Here is a 16594-nt window from a genome sequence, read left to right on the forward strand (position 1 = left end):
TTCCCGTCTCCACTCCACCACTGTTGCTTTCTCTCTGTGGTAGTTTAAAGATGTGCGTGATAAGCTTGGCTCATTCTGTGATGGTCATCGCACACTTACACCTCAGTGAGTTCACGTGTTTTACACTGGTTAACCTTTACTTTTTGCCATAAGCATACTCACTGGCCACTTTATTAGGTGCATCTTGCTGGTACTTTTGCTTTGAGAGTTTAATTCTTTGAGGCACTGAGTCAGCAAGGTGTTTGAAACTTTCCTCCTTTAGTCCATATTTACATGACAGGATCACACAGTTCCTGCAGATTTGTTGGCTGCTCATCCATCATGTGAATCTCTTGTTCTACCAAATCCAAAAGGTGCTCTAATGTATTGGCATCTATTGACTGTGGAAGCCATTTGAGTACAATGAGCTCATTGTCATGCTAGAGAAATCAGATGGCCTGAATTTTGTGACACGGTGCCTTTTCCTGCTGGGTGCAGGCATCAGAAGGGATGTGGTCAGCAACAGTTCAGGTAGGCGGTGGCATTAAAAACGATGCTAAGTTAATACTAACTGCACCAACAAGATATACTCCACACCATTGCACCACCAGCACCCTGATCCATTGATGCAAGGCAGGGTAGATCTATGCTTTCATGTTGTTGATAGCTAATTCTGACCCTAACATCAGAATGTCACAGCAGAAATTGAGAATAAACAATTTTCTTTTCTGTTGTTCAGTTTTGGTGAGATTCCTTTGTCTTAATTAACACGAGTGACACCCGGTGTGATCTCCTGCTGCTGTAGCCCATTTGCTTGAGGTAGGATGTGTGTTCAGAGATGCTCTTCTGCATACCTTGGTTGTAATAAGTGTCATTCTGATGCTCAGTTTGAACTTCAGCAGATCATCTTGATCATGTCTGCGTGCCTGATTTGCTGCCATGTGATTAGCCGATTACATATTCCTATTAACACACAGTTGAACAGGTGTACCTAACAAAGTGGCCAGTGAGTATACCATACACCGCCTCTGTGTGAGGATTATGCTACCCCCCGCTTTCATCCTTCGTCATTCAGATCTGCAGACTAATAAAGGTGCTTTTCAGCCTGTCGCGGTTGATTTCCATCACCGCAGGAAATGCCTTGGTGCAAGGGTAATTTCTCAATGTCACGCAGACACCGACACCGCCAGACGCTGATACATCTAGCAAGCAGTTGTCTTTGCAGCAGCCTCTGGATCTGACAGACAGACTTATGGAAGGAGCTCCACACCTGCTGCAGTGTTTAATCTGAATGCACACTGCCAGGTATCATTTAAAGAAGGGGTTTAATTGACTGCCTGCTTTAGTTTACGGAGGAAATTTGAATTCCCTAGAAAACCATATTTTGTCTCAGTCATCTGCTCTTTCTGATGGAGTAACTGACAGATGCATTGTGATAGTCTTGGGTTTTAATGACAAGCTAAAAACACACAGAATTTCATTTCATTTTTATGTCCAAACATAGAAAATATGTCAAGCTGAAGGAAAAAAAACACATAGAAAAATACTTTAAGGTGTGTTTTGGTGGTAAGCAGAGAGTTGCTGAGATTAGAGCTGATTTGAGTTTAACTTATTTGTTTGGTGTCAATATAAGAGCATATTTGTGTTCAGTACATTACCAGATCCCTTTAATAGGAAAGTTTTGCCCCATGGTATAGTCTCCAGGATCTTATTTTAAAACCCCTTCTAAATGAACACACGTGAGCAATCCAAAGATCCGGAGTTTGAACCTGCTGTGGCTTTTTTTCTGCGTGGAGTTTATCTTCTGCCTGCTTATCTGTTAAGGTTATTGGTGACTCTGAACTGGCTGTTAATGTGAGTGTGAATGGTTGGCTGTCTCTCTGTGCTAGCCCTGCAAGAGACTGGTGGCCTGTCTGGGGTGTATCCAACCACTCGCCCTATCACAGCCTGGAAAGGCTCCAGCCACTCCCACCCAATGCTGAATAAGATAAGCGATGGTGACCACTGAGCAATAGCCACATTAAACAATCAAATATTGTTAAAAAAAAACAAGCTTTAATATCTTTGCAAGTATTACTATATACAATGAAAGGTCTCTGAAAATGTTCTTCTTATTGATGCTGTTACGTCTTTGCTGCACAACAGTGAGTAGAGTAAGTAGACATTGCAAAGACACTTTCCTCCAATAGGAAAAAAAATTAGATAGAAAATTATCGAATCTACTCAGAAATGACATGTCATTTAACCCGGACTGCTTTAAAAGGGAAAGAACACGCATAAAATATTATTTTGATAACTCTACATGTGAATGATTATTGACAGCATGAACACACTGACATTTTTTCCAATACATTAGCGAATAACTACACCAATTATTCAGATGGTTGATAAGTCAAGGCTGCAAAAATGGCAGACATTAGCTGGTTTTAGAGCATTTTCTCATGTTTTTGTGTCCCGTTAACAATAAAAAAAATCTTCACAAGAAAAAATGCAAAATAGTCAATCATATGAAAAATGAGCAACACAGTCTCCAAGTGACGCGGCGAGTTTATAATTTGTGCATCCAAATGTTAAAAAGTCAACACATACAGATAAATAATCACATAAAAAAAAAATCTGGAATAAGTCAGCTAACCGGCTAACGTCCCATCGTTTGATTAAAGATGCTGTTAAGGCTCTTTGACATTTTCAGTGCTTGGTGCAAGAGACAGGATTAATTTTTTTATTGATAAACGATTTATTTAATACGCCGCTTGACATCAGTAATGATGCAACCTTCCTGAAACTGCCACGTAACGGAATAGTTCACCATTTTAAAGAATTACTGTTATTCACTTTCCAGCACCGAACGGGTCGACATGACTGATGCAGCTTCATGAGCAAGTCAGTGTAATTTAGAATACGTCAAGCCAATTTATCACTGTGTTTGGTCAACATCTGTCTTCTTCAATCTGCTGTACAGCTGAGAGAATCAGATAATAATAACATAAAAAATATTAAACGAATACAAGTAAGAAAACAAATGTCAGGTTTAAAAGCTCCAAAATAAATAGTTTTTCTGGGAGTTTTAAAAATATCTGGAGAAATCCAGATGTGAAAAGCAATTTTTTTTTTCTGTTATTTAGGAGCAAATACAGTAAAGGTCTGCTATCCAGATGTTGGTTCTGCACCTCAGAGCAACTCGGATCATCTGCTTAGCAGACCTCGGAGATTTAGTGGAAAGAGATATGGGGCCACTATCCTGTGTAATGACTTAAAAAAAACAATATCAAATCTTAAACTGATTGGGAGTTGATGTAGGAGACTGTGGACCCGAGCAGCTGCGGTCGACAAAGACAGACAGACTGACACCTGAATGAAAAAAAACTATTACAATAGTCAAGCTGAGACGAAATGAAAGCATCTCTAACCTTTTCAAAGTCTCTAAAGGAAGAGAAATGGCTTCAACTTCACAAGTATCAAAGCTGAACTAAGTTAGCTTTGACAGCAATATTTGTTCATAAAAAGTGAGCGTTGTCAAAAGATCACTCCCAGGTTCTTGGTATCCCAGAAGTCTGGAACAATATACCTTCAGTTTTCTCACTCTATCCATTTTCCCTGTTTTCCTGGGCCTGTAACCTATCCTAGCTGTCACAGGGTGAGAAGCAGGGTACACCTCGCACAGGTCACCAGTCTGTTCACACTCATATTCACACCTACTGCACGGTCACTTTTATAATCGCCAATTAACCTTTGGGAGGAAGTCAGAATTCACAAAGACATGGAAGGACCCCAGGTGGGGTTTCAGCCCAGTACCTTCTTGCTGTGAGGCAACAGTGCTAACCACCATGTCTTTTCGTTTCTCCCAATGTCTTCGGTAAGGAAATAAGGAAAAATCAAGGATAAACAGCCGGCCTAACAACCGATCCACCTACTGCACATCCAAAGCTCAATAATTCTGCTTGTTTTAACCTTTATACAGCCTTAAATGTGAAGTGAGATGTCCATATTATGGAGATCCTCTCTTTTTAAGAGCAAAGAATGGAGCAGAATCTGTTTGAAACTGAGCGTTTGGAGCTGTGTGAAGCCGGAGCTTCTGGATCATAGGGATAATGTATAAATGCACAGCCCTCATTATTTGAAGCTTTCTCCACTGCAACAGTATATATGTGACAGGAAATAAGGAAAAGCTTAGAAAGTCCACCTTAAATTTGGTTTGTCTGTAGCAGAGCGAGCAGTGAGTCTCACACCTGTCTCTCTCGCTGTCTCACTGATGATTGCAGCTAGACTGAAATGTGGAGCAGAGCATCCTTCTGCCCTGAGAGAGATTTACACTGAGACATGACATCCAAGTCTCCTAGTCCCCCCAGCCTGCAGTTCCCTTCAGAGTAAAACCTGTCTGCTCAAACAACAGGTAAATTACTCCGAGGTAACCAGGTGTGAGCTCTGGGTAGCCATGCTGCAAAAGTAATTGATTGATGAAGTAAGAGTCGGCGACGAGCACACACCTGCAGCGGTGCAGAGCAGAAAAGGATCAAACTGGAGACCTCTGACACTGTGACTAGTAAAACGGCTCCACATGCAAAGCGGTGTGTCATACCTGACATAAATATTATTTATGAACAGCTCGTGTAGATATTGCTGCTTGTTACCATGGTGAGTCTGTGTTGCCAAGTACTGACGTGTTGTCGTGAGAGCATACGCTCCTGTCAGAGTGTTGCCATGTTGTGTCGCTGCATCTGTAGCCCAGGCTTTGTAGTGTAAATAAGGGTGTGTGTGTGTGTGTGTGTGTGTGTGTGTGTGCTCGATGATACTTCTTCTATAGACCTGCTGTCACACTTCACATCTGTCAACCGGGAAGAAGAAGACGGAAGGAGGAGAGTGAATGAAAGAGAAGACCAAAGTGTTAGACAGAGCCTGAAGAAGAGACGAGAGGAGTGGAGAATAATGAAGGGAAAAAGGAGCGGATTAAAAAAGACAGGGAGGGAGTAATGGGGACAGAGATCAGCTATAGTGGAACGAAGAGCGACGAGGTAAATTGGAACAAGAATCAGGAGAAAGGATGGACGGATGGATGGATGGATGGATGGATGTGTAACTGAGACAGTCTGTTGTGGTGCTCTGCTTGCTCTCTGCTAGAAACGACTGTGGGTAAACCGGTTCAGGGTTTTGAGGACAGTGCATTGTCTCTGTATTTTTTGATTACACTGTAACAAGATTGTGTCTTCTGACCTCACCTTCTAATAGATGTAGTTTTTTTTTAGCATACAGAATTTTGAATATTATATTAATATATACCCACCAAAGGATGTAGCAGGGTTAAACAGATAAGCAGAAAGCACCACGTGCTAATTCAGTTGAAAAGATGTGCAGCATAATAAGGTGAGAATGGACCTACATTTAGTGTGCTATCACTTCTGTACATGCACGTATAAACCTCCTCGTTTAGCCCACTAGAGGATTATCGTGAAAGAGTGTCACAGATATTCACCTTTTCAGGGACTATTTTTAGTTGCAGTTATATTTGGTGTTAATTCAGTCTATGTAACAAATTCACTCAGCTCAGAAACGAATATGAGGTCTGTGAGACAAACAGCTACGCTTTTGTACAGCACAACTGTGGATTTTAAATTAAACAATCAAGACGTGGCTGAAGTACAGATGTTCAGCTCTTCAGCTTTTTTAAAAGAAATATTAAATTAACTGTTTAGTATTTCTGTTTTTTTCCACATTTATATTGACGCACTCCTGTTTTCAGATGCTTAAAGTTATTTGGACAAACTGTCATAACTTTACACATAAGGATTGTTTTTAATACTTGGATGAAAATCGTTTGCAGGCAAAGACAAATGAAGTCTAGAAACCACCGAATGCTGTTTCATTTCCTCTGAGATGCTCGGCCTTTACTACAGCTTTGTCTTCGATAACAATAAAAGCACGCTCTGCTGTGTTAACATCAGGTGACTGACTTGGCCGGTTTCTCTGTCTTGGGATTCCGTTTTGCAGCGTTTGGCTGAATCTTAGCAGATGATACGGTGCCGTGCACTTCACTTTCATCCTGTTACTTCTGTCAGCAGCCGCATCGTCGATAAACACAAGTGAAACGCTTGCACCTGCATCCATACGTGCCCGTGCCATGACATTGCCTCCAACATGTTTGACCATTAATGTGATAATGTGTTTCTTTCCTTCTCCATACTTTTCTCTTCTCCATCATTCTGGTCGAAGTTATGCCTGGTTTCATCTGTCCAAAGACTTTTTAAAATGGCACGCTGACCTCGTCTTGACTTGATCGGATGTTGTAAAGGGGTTTTCTTAGATGGGGAAAACAGTCTGTCACCCTGTACTTTGTCTCTGTGGTCCCTCAGGCAATTTGGTGTTGCTGAGCTCGTTGGTGTGTTCGCTCTTTTTAAGAATATACAGTACCAAATCGTTGATTCCAACACTCCTAAAGTTTTTGCTGTATCTCTGCTTTGTTTTCGTTTCCAGCCTAATGATGGCCTCCTTCAGTCACACCAACATCTCTTTGGACGTCATACTGTGGAATACAGTCCAGATGTTCTCTGCTTAATTTTAATGAGGAAACTGGCCTCACCTGGCCATGAAACTGCTTGTCAGCCAATTGCCTAATTACTTTTTTTTCTTATGTAAAAGGGGGCCGTGTATAAAAATTATTTAAATTCCAAAACGGTTAATGCAGTGCTTTTGTAAAAACCCCTTGAATTAAAGCTGAAAGTCTGCACTTTAATCACATCTTGATAGCCTTATTTAAAATCCACTGTGCTTGTGTGTACAGGCAAAATTTACAGTCCAAATACTTATGAGCCTGACTGTATGCACACAGAGACTCAGAGATGATTCTGTGGAACTATGCACATCCAGCTTTACTAGTCTGGGTTTGCTGCTCAGTCCTATTATCATATAAATGTTCTTTGCATTATAACCACAAATTTATTAAAATTACTGTGGAGGATAATGAGTATAAGAACTCTGGAGAAAATAATGACATCCCGTGCTCTGTGTCTATAGATTACAGTATTAACTATTAATAAGAGAGACTCGCTTGACACCCCCACTCCACACACACCTCCTTGCTCCCACACATTCTCACGCAGAGACCGTATCATTTGCCTGCCTTTCCCCAACCTTTATTATGTTAATCAGTCCATCGATAATCTATTTTTAGCCCTGAATCTCCACCACTCTGCTTCTCCCTCTTGGTGACTTCCTGTCTAATTATATAAATATGCGAATGAACACAGTTCACATTCTCAAACACACTTGCAAGCTGCTGTGGATGCACTGCGAGGTTAACCAATCAGCCTTTTACCCCCCTCTCTCTGTCTCCTTCTCTGTTGCTGCCTCTCTCTGTGTTTCTCTGCTTGCCACTCTTCCCTCCACTCTATAATTTAGCAAAGGTCTTTGTCCTCTTATCATCTCACACCCAGCTGAGTTATTTCAGTATATCATCTATTTTAGCTTTTGCTCTAAATGGACTTTCCTTGTTGTGTTTCTACATCGTCTCTCTCTGTTCTCTCCCCCACACACATCCACAGAAAATATTCTGTAGTTCTTCGCTGTCAGGGTTTGAGGCAGACAGTGTCTTTCCCTCCCAGAGAGGCAGCTCCAAGGTTTTCTGTTTTATTGTGGATTTAAGTCATTTGAGCCATAAATCTCGGTAGTGCTCGTATTCCTGCAGCGTCACCTCTGAGAGGGTTGGGTACACTGGCTGATTGTGATGCAAAGACCATTTTTGGCTCACAGCCGATTTTAACCTTTTATTAGCAAAAGCATGAAACCCAATCAATAGTCAACCGCAGCAGTGTTTTTGGCTGTGTGAGAGCATCACTGCCTCCACTTTGTGGAGTCTGCTGCTATTTTTTGTTTTAATTTGAGCACCTGTGCAGTTGCATCATTTATTAACTCTTTCCCCCATAAAGATGACATTTGATGACCCCTCTGCACTCTTAATGACAACGTTTGACACCCGTGTGTGGATATCAGTAAAGATGTAGTTTGATGATCATTAGAATAGTTTCCGGGATTTTCCAAGGGTAGCTGCACAGGCAGAGACAGCCCTTACTAACTGGAAATATGATAGAAAAGATTTCAAGCGGTAAATATTTAAAGCATTGTTTAGGTCTTTGTGTCTTCACATGAAAAAATATGAAGAGAAAATTGCCAAAACCAAACTGAAGGAATTTCAGGGAAAGAAAAGAGACTGGTTGCTTTTCTTTACATGCTCCTTAGGTTGCCATGTCCTGGATGAATGAGAACCTACACAGACAGTTACGGATTAAATTGTTTCTGCCTTCACTTTTAAAGTTTTCCCAGATACGAAAACTAAAGTTGGTAAGGTTAAGTAAAGATGAAGACAGGTGAAATATGGTAACCGAGGCAGAAGGAACAATGCTTGGATTTTTCTGGAAACGATGTTCTTTGTAATAAAAACTTCATAGGTATTTACTGGGAGGAAGGAGGAAGAGCACAGGAAAATAGGTAATGCACTCTGAGCAGAAATGTGTAAGGATAAAGGAGAAACGAGGAAAAGTATCTCAAACCCAGATACTCGATCAATATTTCCAGCTCAGATCCAACAAGACGTACTCCCTCCCTCTCTCCCACTCTGCCTCTCTCAGCTCAGTTGGTGTGTCCACTGAAGGAAGCTGTGGGAGAAGGCTATCAGCAGGTCATCAGTATGCCAGCAGGCTCTGCCTACTCTGGTGTGGGCAGCAGAATAATTTCAATCTGATCTTACAGATCAATAGCTGTACTCCGTGGAAGGCGGCCAGCACCACCTGGCCAGCTGGGGATATTCAGCGTCACACTGCACATGCCGTGGTCGTCCTTCTTTTTCTTCTTCTTCTTCTTTGCAATTGTTCTTTTAAAGCGTGTCTTTGCACCCAAACGTACTGCAGCTATTTGACTGTTTAAACTCGGCTCCACGAAAAAATATAAACACTCTGGTGTATGCATGGTTGCACATCATTTTGACATCAGTCCATGGCTACATGCCTCAACAGCTGAAGGTACCTGTAGTGGAAGAGGTTTATCTTCAGGGGACATGAGATGGTAGAAAAAGCGATAGAGTGTATGTGGAGAGGATTGCGGTAGATAAATACATCAGACACATGATTTTCGCTCAGGAGACTGGGATTTGTGTCCTCAATCAAGCCAAGAATCACTATTGAGTCATTATTTTGTGGACCTCTTGCACGTCTTCTTTTCAGTTTGCTTTAGTATAGCAAAATATTTTTTTAAAGGAGTAACCACATTAACACTAAAGACAGCCTCTCTGGTAATCTGTGTCTGTGTGCCTATGGCATTGTTGACATTGGTGTTAATATCATCTGCATTATTCCTTTAAGTGTAACAGCTGAGTGTAGTTCAAGTGGCATTGAAGACCATTTTCGCAGGAGCATGTGAGGCTGCGTTAGGGGGTGTTTGTGTTTTTGAAATTGTATCTAAAATGGTCACCTGACACTATGATGCAATCTTGTAAAATAAGCCTCCAAAATACGTCATGTTTGTGGAGATTATGATGATAAATGTTTGCACAGACTGAGTCAGAGGAGTGATGAGTCAGCCAATGGAGGTGGGGAAGATTTTATTATACCATATGAAATAATGCAATCCAGTATGAAAACATAAAAACTACAGCCTGAAAGAAATTCCCATCAATACTTCTGAAGTTGGTGGACTATATATAATATAATAGCCGAGGCAGATTTTCCCTTTCCCAAATGCAGAAATACAGAAGCAAATATGCACATTTGCCAAGAATGAGCATATTTGGACCTTTTATTTCTTTTTTCTTCTATGTAAGTGTAGCTTAACTGTTTTGAAGATAACAAGGATTATATATACATGTATATTATTTACAGTTTTCCTCTTAAGTACAACCAAAATATTGGACGTGCTCAGTTTTATTGTTACTGCTAGCAGAATGGTGCTAGTTCATTAATATTTATGAGCAGACATGATCAATTTTTCAGGGGAAAAAAGCTTAAATTGTGTATTGTTTAAAAGCAAAGCCTCTGCCAAAGTTTACATTTCTGTTCAAGCTTAATTATGCAGAAAAACTCAATTTTTGTAAGTTAAATAAACAAATTAACTGAATGTTTATTTTATGGATCTTAGAGCTCTTTATAAGTCTTAGTGCCATTCACATCATTGTCAACTAATTTAATATTGATCTGAGTCCATCAAGTGATGGGAAGGGTGATACATACTCACAGCGACGCACACTGCACTCTCGTTCCAGTGGGGTTGTGGACTCACGGTGTCCGACTGAGCTGTGATCAGCTTGGAAATGGGATTATTATGGGCACACTTGGTCACTTTGCTAACAATCACAGTCAAAAACGCAAGTACACAGTATAATCACACATTTAGATGCACACAGAGAGAGAAAAGTACAAAAAAGACACCACAGTCTGTGCGCAGTGTGGCCATGTTTTAAAGTTTAATAGATGTCTGCCGATGTCTGATGTTCTTGGTGTTGCTTCCTCACTCATTAGGTGTTGCCAGGCTGCCATCTTTGCTCCCAGTAGTGAAGTAAATACAGCTGAGAATGTTCAGTGGATGCAGTACAGGAATAAAGCAGTGACAGACGATCAATAGACAAATAATGATTAGGGGGAGAGTTAGAGGATGCTGCAGCCACCCCTCTCTCTCTGCATGCACGAGTGTGTCGTGTATGAGCCCACAGCACCTCATCCACCTGCTGTTTTAATCTCCCACAGCTCACACTTCTGCTGTGATGCCTGTAAGCATTTTATACCCTCTGTTTATACCTGAGAACATGTACCCAATTTTAGCTTTCCAAAAACTTGCTTTTCAGACCTGTACACTTGGACGTGGCACAAATCGTACACTTTCTGGTAACCCGCGCAGCCAGATCAATCCGACTTAGCTGTTACACTGTGGACCCGAGTCCTGGGAACAGCTCAGAGCGGTCTCCCTGTCTGCTCCATACCAATGATTGTTTTCAGGCGTGATCGATAGAGAGCAGGCATCAACGGCAGCATACTTTACTGAGCCCGAACTGTAAGTCCACTTGGCAGAGACACAAACACAGCACCTCATTAAACTCAAAACTCCCATTGCTGCCATCACAGAGCCGAGCCTCGACGCCGCTGCGCTGATGGAGATCTCCAGAGCACTGATGCAGGAAGGCTCTAATTGCTGCATGGTAATGTGGTGCGTCTGCATTCCTGCTGTTTCTACAATAATCCAATCGGCGCTGTATTGTGTGCTGTGTAAGGAGGTTTGAGTTATGCTTCCTAAAACTGCCATATTGATTCACTCATTACTAAAGAAGCATTGGATTGGCTCATAGGAACTGAATAATGGTGGTTTGCTGTTGGTGTTTTGCTCTCCCTGCTCTTCTCTCGCTGTCTCTCACTGTCACTCACACACACAATTGTGTGAATGGATTTGGCTATCACAAGTGATGACTCCTCAGTCACCCACTTCTGTTCCATTTCCCTTCCCCTCCCACTTCCTCTCGTACACTTTGTAGCCTCAAATCTGCCGTCTTTTCCCATCCAGCCCTTTTTCTGAGCGCTTTCTCTGCCTTCCTGCCTTTTCTTCTCAAGTGCCCCATTTGGTTCTAATGACCTCTCCCTCCCTCCTCTCCCCTCCTCTTCCTCCTCGCCCTCTCTCTCTCTGTCTCTGCAGGTACCACCAGGCAACCTAAGGAGGGGGAGGTGCCAGGGGTGGACTACAACTTTGTGAGTGTGGAGCGTTTTATGGAATTGGAGCAAAGTGGAGCCCTGCTAGAGAGTGGAACCTATGAAGGTGAGCTCTGGGAATGCTGCTGTGCACAAAATAGGCTTCATCTGCAGGACAAGTACAGGTGCACGGGGAGGAAAAATGGGAACGTATGTTTCGGTAGTACCAGTTTTCTATTTTTAAAATGTTTATGTATATACATACACTGCGCAACAACATGTGTATATTTATTTGATTAATTCGATGCGTCAGGTGATGCTCAAATAAACAAAATGAGTCTTGTGCACTGATTTTATTCAGTATCATAGTTTCCTCCTGTGGTTGTTCAACAGTTTGTGTGTATGTGTGTGCGTGAGCTGGACGAAAGCCATTTCCAAGTCATGTCAAGTCTGTGCATCTCTGCTTTGCTACACTGTCAGGGATATGTCTACAGATGGGGGATTTGCTGGTTCATTTGCCCAGAAGCAGTTTTATTTTTCTCCTCTGTGTGCAACTGAACACACGCACACAAATTATGTGTGTGTATGTGTGTGTGTGTGTGTGTGTGTGTGTGTGAATGTAGGGGATATGGGCGCATGTATGGTTATATGTGTGTTCCTGTCTTCATGTTCATGTCACAAGTGTGTGTCTGCAGTGTGTCTGCAGCGTACATTTCCCTTGACACCGAGCTTAGTTATACCCACTGGGGGGAACTGTCTCTTTCTGGGTGGCTGCACTAGAGGTGCTGCAACTCATTTTGTAATGCATAATAAAATAAGAGAGTGGAGACGGAAGAATCAGAGACCGGATGTATGCCGGGTGATATATGGGTGTAATTTGATTATGGAATAATTTATAATTTCATTAACTCAAATTACTGTTTTTCACAATGTGAAAAAAAGCCTAAATTGCATAACTGAGAGATGGGCTTCATTTCTGTCTTATAAATTAAAGCAAGGATAGCAGTGAGTCTGGGAGTCTTGACAGCAGCATACGCTTTCACTGTTTCCTTGGAGATGCACTCACCTGTGACGTTTGTTAGCGTTACACACTGAAATGGTCTGGTTTTCCAAAGCACATCTCTGAACTGACCACCATGCAGTTTAAGGTTACTAAAGCATGATAAAGTCTTCTAACACCTGAGATAAAAGAATGCAGTAGACTGTGAGATTTAGATTCAGATAGCTCCTGTCCCAGTTTCTAACCACAGCTTAAAAGCAGCACTGGCTGCTTCACTTTCCAGGGTTACCGCGTGTGACATGGTCCCCTTTTACAAAGCCAAAGCTTGCTAAACGTGGAGAACAATTCAAAAACCCCATTGCATATATTTTGTCAAATTATTTTGTTGTCGTTGTTGTTGTGTAGCTGCTCCGATTGTTTTTCCTTTCATTGTTTACACTATGTAAAAGGACAGCCTTCTTAATTCTGTGCTTTCATGTGCAATTGTCTTCTCTTTGTGTAGAGAGAGAAACGAAGACTTTAAAAAAAAAAAAAAGCAGACAACAAAAACAAACTCAGTGCCTTTAAGAGAAAAAAAATTAAATGCAGGCAGTGAGGGAGACTAAAATCAGACGCGGAGTCTGGACACTGTATTCCATGTGGGTGTACATGTGAATGCAAGAATTGGTGCACATAGGAGCTTACGTATGTGATCATGTGAGATGAGTCACAGCTGAAGGTGGATGTTGAACTGTACAAAAACCAGGATGCCTTCAGGCGTCTCGAGCATTCAAGATCAAGGGAAGAGTTTATTTTTAAAACTAACGTGAGGCATGAGGAGGAACTCTGGCCTAAACTTACCCCAGAAAGCCTTAAGTTCTTTGAAGGATCTCTTCTTTAACCTTTCACAGGTGGGTGCTTGCTGCCTATGGGGCTTTATACTTGTGTCTTTGTCTACATGTGCCAGCGGGCGCAGATTTATATTTTTCACAGATTGTGGAGGAAGTGGTGGCTGTAATGCCTGTGCTCCTCCTGCTGGTCGTGTTGTCCTTTATTGCTGCCTCCTTCTCCCGTTCTTTGGTTTATGCTCGGTAGACTGGCGCTCATCTGTGATTAGTTTTTATGTAGTTAGCCATGTCAGTCCAAACAGTCAGCTGACTGTCTGGGCAGATGGAGGCAAACTAGATCCACAAAAGTCATAAAAAGCCATGCGGAATAAATTTGCTCAGCTTATAAATCAAAGTTTATTCTTTCACGTTGCCTAATTGTGACTTTTTACCATAAAATATACTTGCAGTGTCATATTATTATAAAATAAAAAGCTCCAGTTCTTTAGAGCTGTTCTTTAGTTGCTTTTCCTTTATGTAATTTTAATCATTTAGAGGTTTAATTAGAGAAAGTACAGGATTTCTTTTATCATATAAAAGGACATGATCTATCCCAGAGGACTTACTTATATTTGGAATTCTACATTTGAGGAGAAACTAAAATCTCCCCCCGATTCATTAAGTGCCGGCCTGCTGCTGCAGATGCCGGTGACTATTATTGAAACCCAGCCCAACTTTAACTAATCTGTTATTCCTCCCACTTACACTCTGATAATGATTCTCCAAACATACTTCCACATTTCTGTCCAACATTACAGTTGTAGCTCAGGAAGAATCAGCTTAATTAGTGAGAACAAACAGCTGGTTTGGGCTTTAGGAGCCAGCAAACTAGTGAGTCAAGTAATCTAGTACAGAAGTAATGCAGACGTGTAATTTAACCCTAAGATGCTGTGCCTGAAAATGGATCTTTCTTTTGAAACCAAATCCAGGTTTCTCCTTGCAGAAGAATATCTGTGTCTAGGTTTCTCTGCTTTTATTCAATGAAAGGTAATTAAATGCTTCTGCTAACTTGCTGCTGCTGTTCTGTTTAAATCTTTCATAGGGGTTGTGTGTTGAGGTTACACAGAGTAACAAAGAAAGTAAAAAAAAAGAAAAAAGGCTGGGACAGACTAGGAAGTCTAAGCGCTGGAAATAAACTCATCAGCCACTTTCAAGTGCTCGTTAAGACAGATATCTAATCAGACAACACGGCAACAACTGAATGCATTTAGGCTTGCAGACGTGGTTTAGACAAACTGCTGAGTGTGGCATGGTTGTTGGTGCCAGATGGGCACCAACCCACATCTCCAGGGCTTAACCAAAAGAGTCTAAAAACAAAATAAGCCTTTTCTTGATTTCTGCTGAAATTTTAAATGGCAAGGTCAGAAATGAGCACTGTTTAAACACCACCGCCTACCCGAGTATTGTTGCTGATCATGTGCACCCATCTATGACCACAGTGTGCTAGTCTTCAAGCTGGATAACACACCTGATCACAAAGCTCATCTCATCTCGTCTTGAACACGACATAGAGTACTGTACTCTCATGGCCTCCACACTCACCTGATCTCAGACAAATCTGCAGCAGCTGTCGACGCCATCACGTCAATGTGGACCAAAATCTACTTTGAATCTGTGCGACAAAGAATTAGGCCAGTTCTGAATGGAAAAGGAGGTGCACGCCGTGAAAGATTGTGTAGTCAGGTCACAAAACAAAGTGACAGTTCAGGATGAACCTCTCTCGCAGTTTTTCTCCTGTATAAAATGTGACGTTTTAGAAGTCTGTAGGGCGTTTCCTCTGCCTTTGAGCGATGAAAAAGGGTGCGACAATGATTGGGTGATAAATTTAGTGGACGATGCCGGGGGTGCCTCCTTTTCAGGAGATATGGCAGAGTTAGGAAACGCCCCCAATAGTAAAGAAATGTCATCATAGGGCAGAAAATAATTTTGCAAGTTAAATGATAAGGACATTGATGACACTGACTTCTATGTGTGGGGCATTACTTCCTGTCGTCTTAGTATTGTTGTTGTTTGTTTAGTCATTTTGTGGTGTTCAATTTTCTTTCTAAGCCGGTGTTTTTGTGGAATGGAATGGGAAATTGAGGGAGTTAGAAAATAGACAGCTTGTTTTTTTTTTTTTCCTGGGTTATTGTTTTGGGATCCTTGTTATGTTCTCTGTGATTAAAAAGCCTGTGTTCTGACTCCAGTCATGTTTTCAGACTAACGTCTATCAGAAGGCCTCTATTAAATGGAACTGCATATGCTTGTTCCTCGCTGAAACACCAGCCAGTGGGTAAATTGATTAGACTTAATAGAAATGATTTGTTACCAGGCAAAAACATGGCCTAAGTTATTTCTGCGGCACTCTGTTCAGACAGATAAATCTTTCATTTTGAAAGGCAGTCATCTGTTCAAAGCCACAGCTGTCTGCGAGCTGTGGACCTTTACTCCGCCTCCCAGACGGTGTGTTACATCACCTGGGATCCCACTTTGGTTGTGCATGTGGCCTCTAACACAAACGCTGCCTCTCTGCCCTCAGATAACTTCTACGGCACACCGAAACCTCCAGCCGAGCCGTCCCCGGCAGCCCCTCCTCTGAATGTGAGTGAGGCCCTGCTGCCCGGAGCCCGGCCAAGCGCCCAGGGCAAGAGAAAGAGGAACCAGTCAGTCAGCAACATGGAGCAGCGCGCCAGTCTGGAGCCGCCTGAGGAGGAGGAAGAGGAGAGCCCAGTTGTCAATGGCAACGGGGTGGCCATCACACCAGGTACTGTAGGATGAGTAAGAAAAATATGAATTTCCTGTTGATGCATGCCACATTTCTCTTTTACTCACAGCCAAAATTACATTCTGTTTCACAAGTGCCGTGGCCACAAAGACTTTATGTACTCATATTTCGGTGAGGAGAAAATAGAGTTTGAAGGCCTGGACTGTCCCCCGGGTTATTTGTTGCCGTCCTACTGGTATTTTTGAGTCAAACCACTGAAAAAGGCCAGTTGTCACAGCAGGTGCATAACCTGTATTGTCCCTTAAGTGGAAAATTAAGTGTCTTTTCCCTCTGAGTCCAGACTCGTGACTGCAATAGCCAAGCCAACTTTATTTATATAGCACTTTAAACA

The 16594-nt window shown here is 41.9% G+C and overlaps 1 protein-coding gene across 6 annotated transcripts in view; it reads left to right on the forward strand.

The window, feature by feature from the left end:
• The window catches only part of magi2b (membrane associated guanylate kinase, WW and PDZ domain containing 2b), a 90745-nt gene that overhangs the window by 33578 nt on the left and 40573 nt on the right, over positions 1 to 16594 (forward strand). For all 6 annotated transcript variants that reach the window (XM_005745935.1, XM_005745936.1, XM_005745937.1 and 3 more), the window contains exons 3-4: positions 11641 to 11760; positions 16018 to 16242. In XM_005745935.1, the coding sequence (XP_005745992.1) occupies positions 11641 to 11760; positions 16018 to 16242 (345 nt within the window). The remainder of the gene's footprint in view (positions 1 to 11640; positions 11761 to 16017; positions 16243 to 16594) is intronic.

Source organism: Pundamilia nyererei, unplaced genomic scaffold (genome assembly GCF_000239375.1).
Source record: "Pundamilia nyererei isolate P.nyererei 1_Seehausen unplaced genomic scaffold, PunNye1.0 scaffold00170, whole genome shotgun sequence".
Classification (NCBI taxonomy): domain Eukaryota; kingdom Metazoa; phylum Chordata; class Actinopteri; order Cichliformes; family Cichlidae; genus Pundamilia; species Pundamilia nyererei.